Source organism: Blastocystis hominis (genome assembly GCF_000151665.1).
Source record: "Blastocystis hominis, Singapore isolate B (sub-type 7) whole genome shotgun sequence assembly, scaffold_2".
NCBI classification, from domain to species: Eukaryota; class Bigyra; order Opalinata; family Blastocystidae; genus Blastocystis; species Blastocystis hominis.
In genome coordinates, this window is record NW_013171827.1 from 685,232 (window position 1) to 707,907 (window position 22,676).

At 42.4% G+C, this 22,676-nt stretch overlaps 8 protein-coding genes; 2 read left to right on the forward strand and 6 right to left on the reverse strand.

Moving 5' to 3' along the window:
- Positions 1–6,130: 6,130 nt before the first annotated feature.
- Positions 6,131–6,521, reverse strand: GSBLH_T00002655001 (uncharacterized protein). XM_013041134.1 has 4 exons: positions 6,489–6,521; positions 6,307–6,456; positions 6,239–6,275; positions 6,131–6,204 (listed from the first exon to the last, which is right to left on the reverse strand). Exons 1-4 carry the CDS (start codon positions 6,501–6,503, stop codon positions 6,134–6,136), a joined length of 273 nt encoding a protein of 90 aa, XP_012896588.1. The 5' UTR covers positions 6,504–6,521; the 3' UTR covers positions 6,131–6,133.
- An 89-nt stretch (positions 6,522–6,610) lies between these two features.
- GSBLH_T00002656001 (uncharacterized protein) lies at positions 6,611–6,880 on the reverse strand (the record flags this gene model as incomplete). Its single annotated transcript, XM_013041135.1, has 1 exon — positions 6,611–6,880. One exon carries the CDS (start codon positions 6,878–6,880, stop codon positions 6,611–6,613), a length of 270 nt encoding a protein of 89 aa, XP_012896589.1.
- Positions 6,881–9,118: 2,238 nt separating this feature from the next.
- On the reverse strand, positions 9,119–9,331 carry GSBLH_T00006463001 (uncharacterized protein; the record flags this gene model as incomplete). The annotated part of the gene is made up of 1 exon (XM_013041136.1): positions 9,119–9,331. The coding sequence occupies one exon, from the start codon at positions 9,329–9,331 to the stop codon at positions 9,119–9,121; it is 213 nt and encodes a 70-aa protein (XP_012896590.1).
- A 264-nt stretch (positions 9,332–9,595) lies between these two features.
- On the forward strand, positions 9,596–11,298 carry GSBLH_T00006464001 (uncharacterized protein; the record flags this gene model as incomplete). Its single annotated transcript, XM_013041137.1, has 8 exons — positions 9,596–9,653; positions 9,684–9,765; positions 9,795–9,850; positions 9,880–9,933; positions 9,983–10,136; positions 10,168–10,267; positions 10,301–10,611; positions 10,641–11,298. 8 exons carry the CDS (start codon positions 9,596–9,598, stop codon positions 11,296–11,298), a joined length of 1,473 nt encoding a protein of 490 aa, XP_012896591.1.
- Position 11,299: 1 nt separating this feature from the next.
- GSBLH_T00002657001 (uncharacterized protein) lies at positions 11,300–11,593 on the forward strand (the record flags this gene model as incomplete). Its single annotated transcript, XM_013041138.1, has 1 exon — positions 11,300–11,593. One exon carries the CDS (start codon positions 11,300–11,302, stop codon positions 11,591–11,593), a length of 294 nt encoding a protein of 97 aa, XP_012896592.1.
- A 6-nt stretch (positions 11,594–11,599) lies between these two features.
- GSBLH_T00002658001 (uncharacterized protein) lies at positions 11,600–13,796 on the reverse strand (the record flags this gene model as incomplete). Its single annotated transcript, XM_013041139.1, has 2 exons — positions 11,600–13,575; positions 13,607–13,796. The coding sequence occupies 2 exons, from the start codon at positions 13,794–13,796 to the stop codon at positions 11,600–11,602; spliced, it is 2,166 nt and encodes a 721-aa protein (XP_012896593.1).
- A 2,405-nt stretch (positions 13,797–16,201) lies between these two features.
- Positions 16,202–18,129, reverse strand: GSBLH_T00006465001 (uncharacterized protein; the record flags this gene model as incomplete). The annotated part of the gene is made up of 10 exons (XM_013041140.1): positions 16,202–16,576; positions 16,609–16,695; positions 16,734–16,790; positions 16,822–16,989; positions 17,019–17,285; positions 17,319–17,414; positions 17,447–17,566; positions 17,606–17,870; positions 17,902–18,056; positions 18,088–18,129. The coding sequence occupies 10 exons, from the start codon at positions 18,127–18,129 to the stop codon at positions 16,202–16,204; spliced, it is 1,632 nt and encodes a 543-aa protein (XP_012896594.1).
- Positions 18,130–18,469: 340 nt separating this feature from the next.
- On the reverse strand, positions 18,470–21,487 carry GSBLH_T00006466001 (uncharacterized protein; the record flags this gene model as incomplete). Its single annotated transcript, XM_013041141.1, has 1 exon — positions 18,470–21,487. One exon carries the CDS (start codon positions 21,485–21,487, stop codon positions 18,470–18,472), a length of 3,018 nt encoding a protein of 1,005 aa, XP_012896595.1.
- Between the last annotated feature and the right edge of the window lie 1,189 nt (positions 21,488–22,676).

The window sequence follows — 22,676 nt, forward strand, 5'->3', positions numbered from 1 at the left end:
CATGAAGTGAACAAGAGCAAATTCGCTTCATTGGAATCGTTCCTCAACTTCAACAAGAAGTTGTCTGGTCCGATATTCAAGGAAAAACACAACGGACATCGCATCACAGAATTCGTGGGACTTAGGCCAAAGATGTATTGTCCGATTAATTAGAAGCATGTGATACACAATGCAGCAAAGGAAGTTCCTCGCAATGTCGTGATCGATGGTGAGAGAATAAGCGTGAAGAATATCAAGTTCTACATACGTGTTCTTGAAGCAGACATAATGGGAGATGCAGTAATCGAAGGCAGCTTCAAGCGAATCAACAACCAGCACTTTGATATCACCACCAAAGAACAAGCCAAAACCCTCATGACTTGCACTGACAACAAGAGTTGGATCTTGGACGACACTCTGCATTTACTCACGTTCGTTTATTATCGATTGTAAGATATGTAAAGAAGAAGTCGCTCTCACTTTGGTTGGAACAAGACAGTTATGGAAGTTATGCAGGGGTTCCGATACTTGTATGGGTTGATCCACTTAAACATACCGTTACTAAATAAGCTTTGGATGAACATGGAGTAGTGCATTTCTTTATCCTCTATGGTATGTAATGTACTTGTCACTGCTCCTTGGGAGTAGTATGGTCAGCTATGGTTAGTTATGGTCAATAGTGGCTGGCGCGGACTTTGCAAAATGTTAACCTTGGTCAATATTGGCCATTTCAATTGAAATCGGCCGAAAATAATCGCCAAAGTTTTCCGCGTAGTCCTTGTCATTCACATACTACTTCAATATTCCATTTTCAAGCGGAAATAGAGAAGAGAACAGGAAGTAAAAGAATATCAGTGTGATTGTTGAACCCTTATTCTTTTTACTGGAAACTGTACGAAGAATAACAGAAATACGGTGTGTTAGTTTCTACTGCTTGTTTGAAATTGTATAGTTAGTTTCAATAGCTTAACGACGTTGGTTGCTGATCCATTGAAGTAGATGTTGTTCTACGTAGTGGAGTGGTAACAGTTGGATATAATGAGGATGATTGGTTGTTTGGAGTTTGGTTGGGTTTTATGTTTGCATTCTTGCATTTATTTTGGAAGCAAAAAGTCACCAATTCTGATTTATTAACTGCAGAAATAAAATGTTGATGGAAAGGTAGAATGGATGGGTAATACGGATAAATTGAGCATGAACGGAAATAGGATTCGATGTAGCTAAATTTCGTTGTGACTTCTACTGATGACTGTATGAAATACTTTTTTGGATATAACAAATATCAGCCAAACCAATTGGATCGGTTCCTCACACCGTTGTTAGTAATTCATTAATATGCTATCTCTATTTCACAAACCATTATACTAAGACAATCTAATACAATCCAGTGGATAAAATGATAGCACATATTCAATCCATCACAACCTAATGAAAAGCATGTGTTTCATATATTTATATTTTTAGATCACTATATCATACTTTGTCATTTCATTCTAGCTTTTCTGTTGCGCAACAATTCTTCTATTTATAAACATCGATTGCACGAGCAATTGGTACATGCTAGCTCAACTAATTTGGGTTGTTATGATGGAAAGGAATAAGTCGATTAGAAATTACTTTTCAATGACAAAAGAATGATGGTACTAATATAAAAGCAATTGGAACAAACAGAGTAAGCATTGAATACACGATACATAAAGAGTAGAATTGAGTTGATTCAATGCTAGAATGCCTGCTTGATTCAGGGAACAAGATCAGCAAGAGCAGATGAAACATCTGTGAATAATATCAAATGAATCAAACTCTACTTGTAATTGATTTCGATTTCACATTCTGGAATGCACCAGGGAGTGTGACGTTTATAACATTTGGTATATCTAAATACTATCAAAAATAAAAATATAGAATTACTTTCCAATGTCACGTTTATAGGTGATAAGAAACTAACTCCGTTATGATTAATAATGGATATCAGATTTGGAAGATCTATATTATATATTTTTGAATCATTTCATTATTACTTCGCATTACCACGGTGCATGAATATATGCTTTTTCCAAGAAGTGCATCAGGACCAAGTTGAATGGATTGTAAAGATGGAAGATCTACATCAATCATCTTATTCATATATTTTAAGACTTTCAATCACAGTTGATATAAAATAACGGAATGAAATCAAGCCTAATGTAATGGATTGTAGATTTGGGAGATCTAGTCATCACATACTTAATAAAATATCAATACCTCGAATCACAAAATTACTATAATGGAAATTGGCTGAATGACGGTTAACAGATCCAAATTGGATAAATCGTAATTGTGGTAAATTCTTCAATTCAAAGTCTCCAGAAAAATCACTGAAACTGAATTCACCAATTTGAATGGATTCCAATAATGCACAATTCAATATGTGGAACGATTTCCAGGGAGAATTAAAATAATTTTTCTGCACAAATGAATTGCTTCTGATATTAATAGTCCTCAATCAATTTGATCCATCGATTTTGAATGTTTGCACTGAAAGAAAGCATTTTTCGCCGATTTCAATTGATTCTATCACAGTAAATCGAGAAATATTAAATGTCGTGCAACTACCCTCATTACATGAATATGTTGGGAAATAAAGAGAAGTTATCTCTGCGTCAAGTGATGATAGTTCTCCACAAATTAGTGGTACAATATTATATAGTTGAGCGCTTATATCTATGGATAATGAATAATAATTAAACCATTCTCAAAACTGATTTCGATAGAACTTTCTGAAATGCAAGAGGTAGACTAATATTTTGAAGAATTGGAATATCTTAACACATTCAGTATTCAATAATAAAAGATACTTTCCAATGTTAATGAACGAGGATTAATTAAACTATCTCCTTTAGAATTGATGGATATTAGATTTGTAAGATCTACATTCCATCATTTCATTGTTTTATTATTACTTCGCATTATCAATGAACAAGAAAATTGATCTCTTCCAAGGAGTGCTCTATTGCCTAGTTGAATGGATTGTAATGATGGAAGATCTACACATCAATCATTTTTTTCAAATTCATTCAATACGTTCAATTATTGTCGATAAGGAATCAGAGAATACACGATCACCTAATGTAATGGATTGTAGGTTTGGGAGATCTAATCATTTCATGCTTAACATCATAATATATACCTTGAATTACAAACGAACTATAACAGAAATTAAATGAATAACTTCCAATTGTACCAATTTGAATGGAATGTAATTGTGGTAGATTCTTCAATTCAAATGCTCCAGCAAAATCACTGAAACTATATTCTCCAATTTGAATGGATTCCAATGATTCACAATTCAATATGTGGAATGATTTCGATTTATCATTTCCAGCACTATTTATTTTCTGAGTAAAACATTTGGTTTGAATATTAAGATACTGTAGATTAGAATTATTTTGAACATTGAACGTCTTAACATACATGAAATTTCCATCTTCAATCCAAAGATCTATTAAGTCCGGGAATCTTGCCGTGGAGAATTCCACAAGATCTGGATCGTTGCATGCATTGCTCGTTACATGAATCATTTTCACAGTATCTGGCAATGCATAATAATCATTACAACTCGTAAGTTCAGTCATAGTTATAAATCCATACGAATTATGGAAATATAAGGTATTTGATAACGATCCTTGTAGAGTAATTTCCTGACTCACTCCAAATTCACTTTCGATCGTAAAATAGGAATCTTCGTTCCAACCATTAGTAGCTCCTTCTAAAACTATGTTCAGCAATTGAGGCTTCATGCAGCCAGTAATTGATTCAGTAGCATTTCCAGTGAAAGCCATATTTAAAAATACATCACTTCCTGTACCATAATTGATTGTTAGTGTTTCAAAAGATGAAGGATTTGACCCATATTTTCTGATAATTCTGTAAGCAACAAGCCCATCAGAGCAAGGTGGTAAAGTAACAATAGGTGTAGGAGTTAGTGTAGGTGTAGGTGTAGGTGTAGGTGTAGGTGTAGGTGTAGGTGTAGGTGTAGGCGTGGGTTCTTCAGTGGGAGAAAGTGTAGTGGGAACTGCAGTAGTGGGAACTGCAGTAGTGGGCTTTTCAGATGGCTCTTCCGTGGAAGGAGTTGCACTAGGATAGGTTATTGGAACAAGCGAGATCGCATATCCAGCAATTCCAGCATAGTTTGCATTCGTGTCATTGTTTGTCACAGGAAGATTCAGTACGATGTGCTCACAAGGAACCACATTCAAACCCACCGTCCACTTGTCCGCGTCATATCCTTCCAAGATGCCATACACAGAAGGTTCGTCCGTCGATCCTCTGTAGATAGCATCGCCGATCACATTGTTCACAGTTTGAAGACGGAGCAGATCGAGAGCTATCAGCACAATCACAGGGTTTCCTTCATTGGCAAAGTTCTTCAGTCCACTCTCATTCGGAGCATCATTTCGGATTACCTCGAACTTGTAATTGTTGGTAGTAGCAGAACAGAGTTCATCCTCACCCAAAGAAGAAGCCACGCGCTCTGTCATTAAACCGTTCTCAGCAATGAATAATATGATATCCGAAGTCTTGATCTCGTTAGGCTGGGATTCACTGAACTCTGGAAGGCACTTCAGAACATACTTCAGAGAAAACCTTTCTTCATATCCTGCTTTCGAGAAAGCATATTCTGCAGCATGAACAATGGCACTTGCCCACGAAGTGGAAGTGGAGGTGGAGGTAGAATAGCTTTCAAATCCAGGACACAAGTCAGAAGCAACATAATCACCTCTCCAAGTGGAGTTAGTAATTGTATCAGGCAAATAATAAGATCCCATATGCGAATACTTCTCTCCAATATCCATCATAACTACCAAGTCGTCATCACTGAAGTCGGATAGAATGGAGAAATCCATGGGATAATCTCTGTAAGTAGCCTTGGTCTTAATCTCAATACAGGATTTTTCGAAAGATGCAAAATGCTTCCTATGATTTAAAATAAATAATCAGTGTGGTACGTCTTGTATTCTCCACAGTCAGTTCCGCACTTCGACAGATAATATTTCAGATACTCGTCATAGCCAGAATCGTCGCATGAGTAGCTCGGAGCAGCGTAGATCAGTTGCAAGAGGAACAGAATCAGGGAGATAACACTCATTACTTAGTTTTCTTCAATAATTAATATCATTTCCCATGTAACAAAAAAAGTCCATATTTTAAAAAACGTTAATAGATGTGAAGTCTGTTCTAGTTGGTTCTATTAGAATAAAGTATTTAGCATTTTCAGTGACATCGAATTGTATGTGTATATGTATCTACTTCATTTTTTCGAGTAAAAGTTGATTCAAAGGTAGTTTTGTGATTTTCCCAAATACTTCCAATTTTCACTTTTGATCGCAGGGTGGACTTGGCCAAACATATTACTATTAAACTAACCATTCCTGGCCAACACAGGCTAATCGTGTTTCTATGCATGATTCTGTTAGTTTTCCATATTCACCACAACACACTCTATCCAATTATGTGCAATGTGAATACTAGTTTATCACAACGATAATAGTTTCATCATCCCATTTTAATGCTCTATATATTTGTTATGTGTCAAATATGTCTAAAACAACAAAGTCTAGTGTTAATATCGTAATTTCTTAGATTAGTCCAAGACTATCAACAAACCGTCGAAAACTCTGCTCTGATTCTCTCAACACAGAAAACCAACTCAAAGGACTATTTATGGTATCTTGATGTTGTTTAAGCATTTATTGTCTTATTCATACTAACCTTCGGAACTTGAAATGCAAAATAGTATTTCATTTTTAAAGAATGGTCATTATATGTTGGTTTTAGCATAGGTCAGTAAGATCTATATTAAACACTTTTTGGTGCTATGAAAAGCACAAGCAATCATTCCCATAATATCATTTCACCTAGCTATTCATTGGAACTCATCTTTTGCTGTTGCTTTCTACTATTGGCTTATTCCTCATTTACTGGTTCATAATGATTCTATTTTGCAGTTCCTGAACTCATTACTCCTTTTTCACAAAGTCATCATTTCCTTCAACTTTCATGCGATACACAGCAGTATTAACATTTGACAAAGCACCAATGGTATATGCTTCGTGAGAGTAGCTTCCTCAAGCAAATCTGACTCTTGACAACAACTAGCAAACAAACACACTAATTATGCATATTTAACCTTCTGAGCCTCGATACAATCGATATACTTTTGCATAGCTTCCTCCTTCGACATGCCTACGAACTCACCGAATCAAAACAACAATTCTACCCTTCAAGGCATTCCAAGCATTCCACTTCGCTCTCTCCTATCCATCACTACAAGAAAATCCAACATACAGTCAACGAGAAGATTCCAGGGGCAGGAATGTTGCAATCTCCAATAGTGGCTTGCTTGAATAGAGAGTATCCAGCGAGCTTGTCCTCATTTGACACAGTTTTGGCAGGATGCCACGAACGAACAAACTCAGCGGTTTCGTTAAATTTCTTCTACGAGCTCACTCCGATCTTCAACAAAATACCTCTAATTCAGACATTGGATTCTAGTAGACAGGAAAATAATAATGACAATCAGGTTTTCAACAAACACACAAAGGTTCATACCCCTACTAGTACAATAAAAAGACAAACGCATTCGAAGAAGTCAAACCTTCCGTTTATGCTTCTTCTGCTTCAGCTCCTTCTCCTTTAGCTTCACACTTTCCAAATGCGCTTTCAGTGCTTGCAAGTTCTCCGTATTCATTTTCAAGTAATACGCATCTTCCTCCACCACACGACTTCGTTTCCCATTCCCTTCTCTCGCAATCTTCTCCTCTCTCCCCACAACGCTCCGCTTTCGATTCACAATCCGCGCTTTCGGCGTCGAAATCCGCTTTCCCTCCTCCAAACCCGGCGCACTCCCATTCAATCCCATCGAGTTCATTGCATTCATTGCATTCATTGCATTCATTGAACCCATCGAAGTCATCGGGAGCTTCGAAGCTCGCTCGGGGGCACGAAGTTTTCGATCACTTCCGACCAAGGAATGCTGCAATCAAGCAAATTCGAATCGATTACGGCCGAGAATACACGTACAGATCGTTGTCGAAGCTGCTCAGCGGCTTGCTCACTAGCAATTCTACGCGTTCCAACAAACCCAAACGTCTACGCGATAGCTCGCTCGTGTCTTTTTCGCGCTGTCGAGGCACGCGTCGAATCGAATTCTCGCGCTTTTGAACTTCTTTGGAGCTGAAAGCGCCTTCTATCCAGGAATTGCAAGCCAATCAACCCACGCAGAATCACGCCGAATCGCTTTAAAAACTCCGCCCACAGCTTTCGTTCTTTTCCGCACAGCTTCTCCGCTTCTCTGCGAGCTCGAACTGCCTCCGCTTGCCACTTCCAAAACTTTCCAGAAGCCACAAATTCGAGCTGCGGCGTGTTTTCGCTCAGACCGACGCGCGAAACGGAAGATTTTCGCGATGAATCGAATGGTGAAAAAGAGACAGCCGATCCGATTCCAAGAGAAGAAGAAGAAGAAGAAGAAGATGAAGAAGAAGCGGAGCAAATCGCTGCGATTCTACGAGACTCAATGAAAACGAAGAGAACAAACAGAAGACTTTGCGATGAAGAATCGAGTTCATCGAGCTGCTGCATTGTTAAGGAAGGCGAAACGAGAAGAGTCGAGAGAAACGCAGGGAAGACAAAGCGCGTCTTGCATGAAAAGGAGAAACAGGGAACTACTTTCGATCGATTCACCGATGAAACGCCCATAAGTGGAATGGATTCGAGAAGACTCGCGGTGAATTGAACGATCGGCGCGGAAGTCGACGTCCACTCCGCGCTCTTCTTTCCAATCCACGCATTCAGAAGCTTCTTTGTCCCTTCGGGAAGCGACCGCAGATCGATTTCTGCTTGAGAAGTCGCTGGATTTTCTTCTTTGATGCGAAGAAGCGAGTCGTGGAGAGCGAAATTCGAAGGGTTGACGGAGGGATTTCGCGAAGAAAAGTCGGTCTGCGAACAAGGAAGGAAGACAAAAGAGGGAAGCGAAACTGGAGAAACTGGAGAAACTGGAGAAACTGGAAGAGAGAAAGGGGAATTGGATGTGGAATTGGCCGAAAAAGGCGTGAGAATGCCGAGGAAAAGCAGAACTCTGCAGACGGTCGGCAAGAGAAACCGAGCCAAAACCCGCGGCAAACTCAGCTGCGGACATTCCTTCGATAAATACATTTCAGTGCAGTGGATCAACTCTGATTCGGTGTGAACGCCTGCATCGAATCGCTGCTGTCTGCCCTACCCATACGCGCTACGGTGATCATGGCTTCCACTACGCGCCGATACAGCAAAGGGGTAGCAACAGGCTTCTAGGGTTCACGCAAACACACTCCTCTACGTAAGATTCCATGGAAATAGACTGGGTTTGCAGCGAAGGCAAGGCGTTCTGCGTCGAATTAGAACCATTGGACTTACCTCACCACAATCACTTTGGGAACGAGGAGTTAGAGACTCCGATTTGATGGCAAGTGGCGTTGCAGAGGCAGAGGACAATGGGGTGATCCTGGCCACGGAGGGAGAATAGATAGACATATTGGGTGCTGTATCATTTACACTCAGATCCGACATAAGGGGCGAAGATGCCACACGAACACTCTTCTGTCTTGTCTCGGACCTCGAACGAGAACTTTTACGTTGATCTCGAGAAGGATTGACCAAGGACTGAATTACAGACAAAAAGGAAGAACCCGAAATTGAGTACGAATACGACTGGCGCTTCACAATTTCACTCTGGATTTCACGTAGCAGACACTTCAGAGATTCATACCGACTGGTAAGCTAGAAAATATGAGAATCAGACAAGCAGCAAAAAGCAGTCAAATTACCTGTTGTGGATCCACCTTTTCTACCCAACGGGCAGCATTACAATTGCAATCCCAGTACGCAAATACAAAAAACTAATAGTTCCTAATCGTGTCACATTGCCATAGTCCAATAAACTATTCTATCCATCTCGTCATTTCTATAATAGCAATATCAGCATGTGTATCTATCAGAATAACACCACACAGAAAACCAGGTTTGGATTTGTTGCTTGCAACCCATTTGATTGATTATAAATTGCAATTCCATTTCATTCATCCAGCATTCTCATTCAAATCACATCCAACCAGTGTTAGATTCAATTCGAAACATATTCAGTAGTACAGATAGTCACACTTGGATCGCTCGCACCCAGAGTCTCACCAAGAACCAGCACATTCTCTTCACCTTCACCCTTCAACCAGTCTTTCGGAATGTGATAATATCCCTGAGTGTACTCTCCATTTCCGTCCTTAATCATCCAATAGCGACCAATATTATGTCCATTTGCATAAGCCTGACCTTGATTCATGTCCTCTCCTTGAAATAATGTTTACCGCATCAAGTCTATCCTAAACCATACAATATTACTAAAAAAACAAAGATAGAAAACAATAATTTATAAAAGCAAAAGGAAGGTCCCACCGAGATTTGAACTCGGATTGCAGGATTCAGAGTCCTGAGTGCTAACCATTACACCATGGGACCACACAGGAAGCTTCTGATAGCTATAGATATTGATTGGACTCTCTTTACAATCCATTCCGTTCTATTCTAGAATTCTATTATCTTTGTTATGAAAGCCGAGCCGATTCCTGATACTTGGACATCTGTAACATATTTGGTTTCTTCATGTATGATTGAAACCCACATATTTTCTCTAGGTGCTTCTATCTTTCTGGATTATATATCTATAAATATTGATAATGCGAGTGGATTACCCTACATCTGTAAAGTGTATAAGAAGTACCACGTATTTTCCTATTTTAATGTAGTGATTGGAAAGAACTAAATGACATTGTCATGGGTGATATAGTCTATTCGATCAATGGTTCGGTTCATCGCCCTTTTCTTATTTAGGAACTTATTTTTCGAACACGAGCGATATTGAGCATCAAGACCAGCTTTTGAGAAGTATTTTGAATAACGAAGGAAAACGGTTCGAAGTCAACTTGATTAGTAGAGATCGTTTCATGTTTTGTTAATTTTTGCTTTATCTATTGTAGTGAGAGCGGTATTCCAAGAATTGAGCAAATCATTTTGCCCGATCGTTTTTCTACGATTGAAATTAAGAAGTTTGATCACAGCGATTTCACATACATTTCTTCTATTTCTGCGTATCTCCTCTTTCGTCTCTTTGATTCCTAGTTCCTATTTTTCTGTACTCGCTGGATCTGTGTTACTTGCAGTGAACAACGAAATTGTGATTAACAAAACCTACGACTCGATCGTTTACCTGATACAAAAAGTAACCCTCGATTCCCTTCTTTGTTCATATTAGAACATTCCGCCATTGGTTCTATTAATCGCCTGCCCCTACATGCAGAGCCCCGTGTCTCCCCAAGAAATCCGCGACTACATGAGCAACAACGACATTCTCACCGTGAACTCTTCTTCCTTCCAAAACCACCAAAGCAGCCAGTCCGCTCCTTCGATCCCTCGCGTCCTTCCGGAGTATGGCATCCTTCCCTGCGAAGATCTGAGCGACTCCTTCGAGAACCAGCACAACTACACGCTGCAGCCCTACGCTGTGGATAGCTACATGTTTCCCCAGAGCCAGGGCTACGCGATTTTGGAGAAGCAGTGGATTCAGTAGGGATGGAAGCGAGCGTTCATGCTAGATCCAACGCACAGCGATGGGAGAAGCACACCCTTGCTTGGAAGGAGTTTCTGCAAAATCTTGGCGGCACGGCGAAGCTGAGTTTCAGCTGGTCGCGACAGTCTGGGAAGAAATGGACACAGTCGCTCACGTCGATGAATCGCCAGCGAAACACGCTGCGAATGCTGATGCATGGAGGCGTGCCGAACGAATATCGAGCCGATGTTTGGTATCGGCTGAGCGGCGGAAGCGAGTTGAAGGCTCGTTCTCCGAACTCGTATCAGCAGTTGTATCAGTCGCAACTGGATTCGCGAATTCGAAACCAGATCGACCAGGTTTGCGTGTTTGTTATTATACATGAGCCATCATTCCCTACGCACTCTCTCTTCGCGAAACGTGTGGTGGGAGAAGAGAAAGCGGGAGAGACTCGCCTGGAAGAAGCCCCCTATGTGGCTTCGCTTCGGCGGATTCTGCTGGCGAGCTCGGTGGTTTGCGAAGACTTCACATACTGCCAAGGAATGAATCTGCTGGCTGCCCTTCTGTTGGTCGTGATTCTTGACGAGGAAACAACGTTCTGGACGTTTGTTGGTCTTCTGCAGTATTCATTTCCACCGCATTATTTCGATGAAACGCTGAGCGGAGCGAGGATTGATGCAGTTTTGCTCGATTTGGATGGATGATATGCAGGAACTGTTCTCGGAGTTCGCACGCGAGGAGTTTCCGGAGCTGGTTTCGCGCTTGGAGTCGTTTGATGAGCACATTCTGTCGATTTCTCTTTCATGGTTTATGCATTGGTTCATTCACACGCTGCCGATGATGACGGTGGTGCGCGTCTGGGATGTGATTTTCATCGAGGGAGACAAGGCGCTGATGCGTTTGGCGCTGGCTTTGGTTGCGATCAACCAAGAGAATCTAATTAATGAAATCTGTTTGAGTTTTGAACAAACAAGAACCAGCCACATCACATCACGTTAAACTGGATTAATTCGAAACATATTCAGTAGTACAGATCGTCACACTTGGATCGCTCGCACCCAGAGTCTCACCAAGAACCAGCACATTCTCTTCACCTTCACCCTTCAACCAGTCTTTCGGAATGTGATAATATCCCTGAGTGTATTCTCCATTTCCGTCCTTGATCATCCAATAGCGACCAATATTATGTCCATTCACATAAGCCTGACCTCGGTTCATTCCCTCAGGACGAAGCAACACCTCAATTCCTCGCTTGAGTCCTTGAGGAGTCTTGAACGTGGATCGATACCAAGCCAGATTATCCGCATTCTCAACATCCGACTTCCAAGTTACCGTCTTCATTCCCTCATCCGTGAAAACTTGCTTGGCTTCTCCAACCAATCCCGGATAGTGCTTCCATTCCTGGTTGAAGATGTCGTTACCACAAAGCTTAATCCATCCGCAAATTCCCTTCAGACGAGACGATGCCCAAGAAGGATCGAGATTCGAATCCATTCCATTCGATACTCCCAGGGATTCAGAGAGCAAAACAAGCTTATGCTTTCCCTTTCCACTCTTCATGTTGATGTTCATGGTGTGCCATCCATCGTGGTGCGTGTGCTCATCATCGCTGCCGACGAAATGATCGTCCACATACGCCACAAAAGCGTTCGCGTCGGTTCCTCCGATCGACAGTGTGCATTCGTCCTGAGGGAACTCCACTTCTGTCTCATAGTACAAAAACTCGGTCAGATCGCGAGTCATGTTCAGCTGCTCGTTCGCCTTCGGACTTACGACAACACGCGGGGCTTCTTGCGAGAGCGTTGACACTGGTTCATTCCAGTACTCAAACTCCAACTTCTCTTCACAATGATAGACACGATGCTTGTTCACAGGCTTCACGTTGTTCGTTTCAAACAGTACATTATCGTACTCATCCAGCACAATCATCGACCAGGCAGGCAGCTCGTACACGATATCGCGATAGATCACCTTATCGGCCGAGCCCTTGTTGTTCTCGACAAACGACACCAATCGATCGCCATATCTGTACTCGAACGCATTGCAGTTATCACAGTTCAGGTGCTTCTGGTTGTTCACCTGCGCCTTGTCATTCAGCAGAACCTCCGCAATATTCGCCAACATGCGGTGCATTTTCGCGGTGTGCGAGTGTTTCGGCTCATTCGGAAGAGTATCCGAGTGAATCATCACTCCGTTCGTGTACCAATTCGTCATTCCATTACCCGCCCACTTTCCGTAATGGTTTCCTCCGAACCACATGTAATAGTTGTGATACGAGCCTCCACGGTCCATGAATTTCAGCACGTTAAACGTGTAGTCCTCCGCAGAACGAGCATCCCAGCCCTCATAGTCGTCTCTCTCCGCGCTTGCAGCGCCATGAATCTGGAACCAGCCCTCGTTTTCGGTCCAGCAGCCAGGCTGATCCACCAAGATGCGGCCACTCTGTCCATGAGACTCAAGATAGCTCGAGCAATCATTTCCATTACAAGCATTGATTGTCTTCTCAGAGGTATCTCCGTTGCACATCATCCAAGGAACGTTCAACTCCAAAGACTCAGCAAACTCTCCACACCAGTCGATGTACTCCCTCGCTCCACCCCAGAGCTCGTTTTCGATCTGAGAGAAGATGATAGGACCACCGCGATCAGCAAAGAAGTCACGCGTGTAATCCGTAAGCACCTTCATCCAGTCACCCATCTCCTTCTTCCAAACATCGTTGTTCGCACGAAGACGGACACCGTCAAGATAGTTCACCCACACTGGAATACCTCCATTGTCCCATTCCGCACACACATAAGGTCCAATTCGCATGTTCACAAAGAGGCCGCGATCTGCGCACTTCTGGAGGAACAGTCGAATATCAGCAATTCCTTCCCAATTGTACTGACCTTTCACCGGCTCATGCAGATTCCAGAAAGTGTAAATCTGAATCAAATTCAGTCCATCCTCTACAGCCTGATCGAGAATCGTGTCCCACATCTCTGTACGTAACAAGAAGAAAAGAAAACAAACCTGGAGTAGCTCTTGGATAGTGGACAGATCCAGCCAAGAAAATACTTCTCTTTCCATCGAGGAAGAAGGATCGTTCGTCGTAGGTGACCTTATAGGGTTTACCTCTGAAATCGGTGTAGGCAAGGAATCCCGGTTTTCCTGTAACCTGGATCGAAGTTGCAATAGCAAGAAGCAAGATAAGTTGAAGCATACGAAAAAGATTATGAGAGGATAGCACGTTGTACAACACGATTGAGAGGAGCTGCGTTTATTATAGAAAAAATACTTAAGCAATTGTGTTGCTGGTAGATTAGATTCCGACGTGAGATCCTCGAATTGTGTTGCGACTGAGTTGAAAGGGATCAATTGGAAAGGAGGACTATGATACCGACATGTGCTGTATAGAGGGGTGGAGTAGGGCAATAGAATCCATGTTTCTCTCCGGGTGATTCAAAAGGTTCAGAGAAAAAGTCAACAATGGGATATAAGTTATAGGGTATGGAGTATAGAATAGAATAGTAATGATGATATCATTATATGGAAACAATGAGCATTAAGAGTAGAAATCTCGCTGTTTACGATGCTGTAGTAGCTTCCGGTGTAATAATATGGAAATAGTAGTGTAAGAGGGATATGAACGATTGGTAACTCTGTGACTAAATGAGTTAAGTAATGGAAGTATGGAGGACAGGAAATCACAAAAACAGTATTTAGTCTGAAAAGATAGAAACAAGGATTATGTTACGATCCTATCGATTTCTATGAATACAGGATATCAACACACATAAAAGAAGTGGATTTTGATGGATTCCGAGTAATGATTTGCTGAGTGGTAGTAACCGAATTGAAATGTTGAAGCAGAATGTCACAATCTTATTTTGAATGTAGAGAGTGTACTAATACTTACATATTACTATCGTTGTCTTTTTGATCTGATTTGTTTTGTGTACTAGACAGAAATTGGGCAAAAGTCTTGGTCGATTTACTCGTAGTGATGAGTAAAATAGAGAAAATAACAAGATTCGTACTTGTTCGCTGGATTAGTGGGAATACGTATTAGCATTCGATAGATTGCTCATTATGGTATTCTATTGTAGTTTTTAGATTGTTTCGTAAAGATACGCATATCCTATTGTTAGATTCAATACTGTTTTTCTTTCCTCTTAGTTTGTGCCATATCCCAGTAGCAATCTTCGTCCATCATTTTTACCAAAATCCACCATATAACCAATTTCAATACTCTATCCTCAGATCCACAGGTAAACATTCTCAAACAAACAATTCTTCTAGTAAAAAACACTCTACTCATGCTGAGCTCGGCTCCGTGTAATAGAGGACAACCGAATCATCGACTTCTCAAAACGACCAATACTGTAATTCTTTTGATAGATTTCCTAAGCCTCACAACCTTCCATCACGCTCACTTGCAAAAACTCTTCCTTCTCCTGCCTCGAAAAGAGCTTTTCTGGAATCGATCCAATGCTTGTTGACAGCAGATTCATAAAAATATCCTCGAAGGAATCATAAAAGCTCGCCAGAACACTCACCACCGTCACTCCCAGCTCTTTGATACGGCTTTCAGGAAGTCCTCCAATCAACGCTGCAATCTGCCACTTAGATTCACCCATCGCAAGTACCAGCTGATTCATCAAATCCTGCCCGCAAACCTGAAGAATCCGAAGAATCTGCGCTCGATAGTTGCCTTCTTTCGACACAATCTCTCCTTCTTCAGGCTTCTGCTCGCGTCCAAACATCAACAAGCAGTCCAAGTAGCGCAGAATGCTGCGATTCGCTTCACGATGCTGCAGCTGAATGCCTGCAATGGCCGCCTGCGTAATGCGAAGAATCACATCCTCCACGCTGAACATCACTTGAGGAATCGTCTGCAAAGATCGACCGCACAAATCGTACAAATCCTCCACAATGAACGGGTTTTGAGTGTAGGCATCAGGCGAAGAAGCCAGAAACGTCAACGTGGAGTCGCAGAATTCGGTGAGAATCTGATGAATGATGGACTGACAGCTAGAAATGAGGCGTTTCTCCGATTTCCACCTCTCATAGCAGCCGTATTCGCCGACAATCACGCTGCCACAATAGATATAGCTGCTGATGTGCGTCTGTCGGAAGCCTTCGAGGATCAAATTCGTCGTCGACTGAAGCAGCGAGGTGAATCGTGACTGGTTTTGCCGCATGAAGTATTTGAAGAAGCGGCAAATCGCCTCTACGACGTCTTCGTTCTGCCCGAACACCGAAAGAATCTCGCTGAACAGACCCCAGTTCTCTTCGAAATAGCTCACGAAGGAGACGGTCGTGCTGCTGTTCGGTCGAGCGACGTACCGAATCACCACCGTCATCAAATGAATCACCGTCACGAGCTCTTCCGCCGCGCCGTTCACCGCGTGCATCTCGCAGATCGTCCGGATGGAGGACTTGATCCAGTCGAGATAGAGAATGGCGTAGGAAACCGCTTGCTCTGCAGGCAGCATCCGAACGACGTTGCACAATCCTTCAAGAACCTGCGTTTTATTATCTCGCTGTCTGGCCTACGATGCATTTATCGGATCCGGTCATCTGCGCCGGAATTGTTTGATACAACTGAAGCAGTCGCTCTGTCCGTCAATTCCCTCTCCCAATTCGACCTGTGAATTCCATGTTTCGAATGATCGACGATGCGCAGTCCTTGCACACCGACAGAAACAAATCCACGCAGTCTCGCTGCAGCTCCGGATTCTCCACTTTCTGGAAGAAAAAGTTCAGAATCCGCTCCAGAAGCGCGTATTCATTGCGAAGAAGGCGGCAATACGTGCTCAGTAAACGCAGTGATGCTTGCTCAAGCGGCAAAATGGACGGTAACGCGAACACCACATCGACCACATGCAGTACGTCCTGCATCGTCAAATCGAAGGGCGTTCCGATGCATCGCAGCAAGTACAGCAGGCTCTCTACACGCTGCCACTGATTGCACTTCTCGGCATCGTTCATTTGCATGAACTAGAACTTCGTTTTCAGGATTGGCTCCCTACTTCTTGGGTCGCTTCATCGAAGGATTGCAGCACAAACCGAATCGCCACGTTTTCTCCCAGCAGCAAATAGCAGTTCTTCACAATTTCCTGCATCTCACTCGAGTATTCGAATCCAATACGCTCACCTCGCGACGTCTTTCTCGGAAGTTAAACAAATCGTCTTCGTTCATCTGCGCAGCGTCCTTCGCTTCAGCTCCACTCCACAAACCCAACCGAAGGGAATTTCAAATGCGGCAAGGAGGCGGTCATCAGCTGATACACCAGTTGATACACGGGCGTTCCAGGCTCGGGACTCTGCAACACGACGAGCAATTCTTCCCAGAAAGGCACACAGAGATCGGCAATATCGATCGAAGGGAAGGAATACAAGATGAACATCGTCTACTCTCAATCAAAACCCCGATCATTACATCCAACAACTCGCCTTTGTACGCATTGCTATCATCAATCAGAAGCGATAAACAGTCGTTTCCTAGCTGCGAATAGATCAACGTGATGCGACGACACATGTTGAAATCATGACTCGACACTGCTTCGATCGCCAGGGGTTTCATTCCGGCGATTTGTGGAAGAATAATGTCGATAACCGAAGTGTCTCGCGCGAGGTCCGAAAACACGGTCAGGACTTCGTTCAGTGCATCGCTACACACTTCAAAAAGCTCAGGAATGTGGATTGCCTAGAGAATCAAAGAGAGGAGGAAGAGTGCGACTTTGAAGAGAGAGGGAAGCAGGATGGTGGAACTCAATTCTTCGGCTGTGAAACTCCCGAGGCGAACCCACGCTTCGAAGCATCGAAACACGTTTTCCTGAAGAGAGTGAGCGAGAAGAGGGAGCATACAACGAGCTCTTCGTTGTCTGAAGAGGTTTGGAGAAGGTGATTTAGGTACTGAAGGACATTCGACGCACTCTGCTGCATGTCGGCCAGCTTTTCCTCGCGCTGCTTCTCGAAAATGGGAATCTAGCCATGAGCATCTCAAACGAAATAGTGGATAAATACCCGTCGACTTTGCAGCTCGATAGGGAGCAGACTGAGCACATTCAGCAACATGGTGTCGGTTTCGCTTGTTCCGATGTTCTGAACAGCTACATTGACAATGTCTGTAACGCCGGTCCATCGAATCAACAACGTAGCAATGACTAGGCAAATCTCGTTACGCACCGAAGTTGACGCGTTTTTGAAATGCTTGACTGCATCAAACAGCATAACGAAAAGCTGCTGAATCGTAGAATCGGGTAACTCGTTCAGGTCATATCGGATTTTGCTAAATCAATCAAACAACTACAGGAACATACTTGCAGAGGGTGTGTGCTCCGAAAAATACAACTAGCATGTTATCATCCTTGAGCAACTCGGAAGCGACTTCCCACGCTTCGCTCTGCTTTTGGAAATGTTGCAACCATTCATTTGCATTCCGTTGGACACTTTGATCCTTGGAATTGTACAAGAGCTAGTGATGATCCTTTCGGTTCGAATAATACGTTGATCGCCTGTTTCACATCCGATATATTGCCGTATTGCATGAGAATAAGATGGTGGCAATCGATTTTGGAAATGAGTGGCAAAAATAAGGGCTTATTTTGAGAATCGGTGTAACATAAATAGGAAGTTGTTTTTGAAACCTGATACGCTAGAGAATGTGCTAAGTTTCGTAGAATAGTGGAATTTACAATCAAAACAGTCTAATAACAGGAATCCTTGCCTGAATTGTATTTCCACTACTCTTTTGAATTCTTTACGGCGCTTCATCATTACTATTGATTTCTCGCCATCCAATCCTTTTTCTTTCCTGCGTATTATTATCGTTAACAAACAGCACAACAATAACCTCATTATTCTCTCCTTTTAGACACTGCCAGATGACTAAGCAATATTCTTCATAATTCCTTCTATCTCTGCCTTGTGAAAAATGTCTTCGCATTCTGTTAGAACTCCATCTTCACTTGTCACTTCCAGTACACCGTTCTCTACATCGAATGCATTCGGCGCTTGCAAATTGAGAATCGAATCGGCCAGATGCAGCGGGTTCGCATTCCACACCATCTCAGGCAAGAAATGACTGAACATGTTCAAATAGGAACCGATTCCAATTCCCACAGCTCTCACCTTCATCGATAGCATCGCACTCTGGATCTCATTTCGGACTCTGTCGGCCGTCACTCCGTTGGTAAACACCAACATCACAGTCGGCATATCTCTCAATGCACACGTCGATCCGGCCACTTTGATCGTATGAGCAATCGATGTGGGTGAGTAGGGATTTAATGAGGCTTCATAAATCGGATCAAGAATGCTGTTCGTCCATAGCTGATCGGCAGAAATGCCTGTAGCGACGCGTGTTGTTTGTTCATGAGCGAGCCATACATCAGCGCACGCAATGCCCATCGTGCTGAGATTGCGCAGAACGGAAAACACGGTGAAAAGAGCGTGCTGGCGATTGAGAAGCGAGAACGCCCGCGACGAGCAGTCTATCACAATGCTCACAGCAGAGCGAGGACGGATGGTAGGAATGCACCAGTTGAAGAAGTCTCTCGTAGAACTAGCGAGAGACTGGTGATGTCGCAAGAAGGACACACTTCGGCCCTCAGATGCATACACGACATGAGACGGAATGGGAGGGGAAAGCAGAGTGGTGTAAAGCGCGTCTACAAGATTGTTGGAAGGAATCGGACTTTTTATGGAATCGATCAGATTGATAGTCTGCTCAACTGGCCTTATGCATTTGTCCATTTCAGACACGACAGGGAGGGCACTCATCATGTTTTGAGTTTCCAGACCATACACACGAGCCATCGACTTCGTGCAAGGCCATTCTTCAGGGAACGTATCAATCCATTCCCAAGACAGTTTGGGAGCCGGACTCATCTGGCAGTCTCTGTTGATCTCATCGGAAACCTTGGTGAAGGGAAGTTCTCCTAGTTTCCTCGCATGCTTCAACAAGTCGGTTGCCGTTTCAATATCAAATCGTTTTTTGCCATTATCGAACTTCCTATTGAGCTCTTCGTTGAGATGGCTGATGTCTTCTCTGCTACAAGCTTTCGAAGTCTGAGTGAGGAAGAACAAATACATATTGGGATAAGAAGCTAGAGCATTTGTTATTTCATTAGGTCCTGAGAGAAGCTGCTTACAGAACCCGTCGCTCACAATGAAGAAAAAGTCATCACGCTTAAAACGACCCTCAACGGAAAGCAAATCCAACGGTGATGAATCCACTACCTTCAAAAACTCCATATCGACGATCAGTGAGTACAAATCTTCCATGTTTCTTTTTGGACTCACAATCTCAGCCACTTTATATCGTCCACAAGATACAAATAGATGATACTCAAATCCGCATTCCACACAGAGAGTTACCAAAACAGAGGTAACGATGGATCGGACGCGACGAGTGTGACGATTCATCGAGCAATTCGCGTCAACGATAATATCAATTGTCGATGTACACTTGTCTTTTAGCAGCTTTTTCATCTGTATCACCAATTGAGAGGAGAGTGAGTAGATTGTGCGAAGAATCGGCTGAGGCAGCTTCTTCTCAGATGGACTCACATCAATTCTTTTAATCTCGATCATCTTCGATCGACCCGCTGCTCGATCGGTCGCATTTGTTTCATTTCGTCTTTCGTAAATATACTGGAATTGCTCGACGGTGCTCATCCCTGTCATGTTGGAGAATCGGCTTGTCGTTGGCTGATACTGCACTCTGTCTGTGCGATTCCACTTCAATGCATGCGATTGCTTCAACGTCTCCAGGACCGTTTCCGCTTCTTTCTGAAGTGCATGACAAAGCTCTGTATCCTCTGCACTATTCTGGACAATTTCCAACAGTTTTTTTCTCTTATCTTCTTGATCTGTACACAGAATAAAGCTCAGAATGTACGAGAAATGATGCATAAACTTGTTGACATCCTTGTTCCGCAAAGAATTAATGTATCGCGATATGTCATTGTAGAGAGCAGGATTCGTCGTGACTGCATTTCTTGCTGGATGCGAAACCTCCTCTTTGCCGTAATGGAAAACAATGGTGAAACTTTCACGAGCCGAAACAACTCTTGGTCCACAGTACTTTGCCTCAACTTCGAGTTTCAGTACATTATTCTTTTCTTTCTTCTCTTTTACCATCAACGCAAACCCACCTTCCTTCTGAATCACATTACAATCTTTGCTCGTCAACCTCACCGTTAGCAAGCTATTTGTTCGAACTAACGGAAGCCAAAGCTCGTTGCCATCTCGTCCAATCACATTATCAGGAGCAACGTATTTCTTATTAACAGGAAGGGCGAATGAAACTTGTTCCCCGTCAAATAAGACAAAGAGTGCATCATGAAGCGTTAATTTAATATTGGGATAAGCAGCCAGTCTAGATACACTGGGTAAGTAGTATTTCATGAAGTTATCTCTAAGTTCTTCCTTTTTATGCAATCGATCGTTGATTGTTCTTTCTTCTGTTTGAAGAGTTGCAAGCCTTTCTTTTTTCTCCTGTACAGAGTTTAGCATTCCATTATAGCTATGAATGTCATTCGTAAAATTAGCAATGAGTGGTTCTTGGTTAACAACTGCAATAGGCTCTAATAATCTGGGAATAACCAAAAGGTTGTTAATCGTCCAGTGCATATAGATCGTATTGTTGTATTTTCGAATCGGAAGCAGATCGTCTCCATTCTTTATATAATCACAACCAATTTCAGAACTTGATCCTGAATTAAACAGTTTAAAATGATTCTTGTCAAAATAGAATGAATGGATCTTGGTATCAGCAGATGGATGCATACTTTCATAATACGTAATTATTTCGCTTTCTGTTAGATCCGGAGTTTCATATTGGAATTTGGTGATACGTTGCAAATTAATCATGCACTGCAGCAGCTTTAACAGATAGAGCATTTCCGTATCACTCTGGCATTTCCCAAACGGTGAATACTTGACCTTTCTTAATTCCTTGGTATCAGAATAATAGTACAACTCCAAGTAAGGACTTGTTGCATTTACAAAAGGATCAAAAGGTAATGATGAAGGATTGGCAGGAGTAGGAGATCCACGACGCTTTATAGCAACAGACTTAGAAAGATCTGTACTAGCAGGAGTGGATCCAGTAGTGTTTGTTCCAGTAGAAGATCCAGGTGGATTTGCACCAGCAGGAGTGGATCCAGTAGGGTTTGTTCCAGTAGAAGATCCAGGTGGATTTGCACCAGCAGATGGTTTACTCCGTTTAAAGAAAGATAAAAATCCACGTCGTTGAGTAGTCGAGGTAGGTTCAGAAGGATTAGCACCAGCAGATGACCTGTTTCGTCTAAAGAAGGATAACAATCCACTTCGTGAAGGAGTAGAAGAAGCAGGAGGAGGAGGAGTAGAAGAAGCAGGAGGAGATGAAGGAGAAGCAGGAGGAGATGAAGATACAGTGGAATTCATTGCAGATGGAGATGCAGACAGATTTGTACCAATATTAGATCCAGCACCATTGTTCACAATCGAGGTCGGATCAATATCAACCTCATATTCCCACTTAAACGGGGCATAAGGAAGAACGAAAACATATCCATTATGATACTCCAATACTTGTTTCAGCACTTTTGAACTAATGCTGATCGTAAAGTCCTTCGCATATTCATCCATTCCTTCAGGTGCCTTAACTTTGATTTCTCGGCAACGAACATTTTTCGATACCCAAATCATCTGAATACAAAAAGGCTTGAATTTTTTCTCAAACGGAAAAGCACCAAACATTTTTCTCTTCATCGATAGCCATTTATCCATGTTAGAAGACACTCCTTCTTTCGTTAGGTTGTTCACAGCCATCATAAAACTACACATCTCAAGAGTTCTCATTCGTTTAACACTGCTCGTGTTTAGCTCCAGGACTACATTTTCACATTTATCAAAAATACTATTCTTTAGTTGCGTTGCTTCATTCTCACTATTGCGTAAATCGTTCTCTGCTTCTCTAACTTCATATTGCTTCTCATTCAGCTCATTGTTGATTTCATCATAAGCTTGCTGGAAGCTATCACGAAGTAATTTTATGTGGCAGTTCATGACACTTTCAATCGAAATTCTGACACTATGCAAGGCCCAC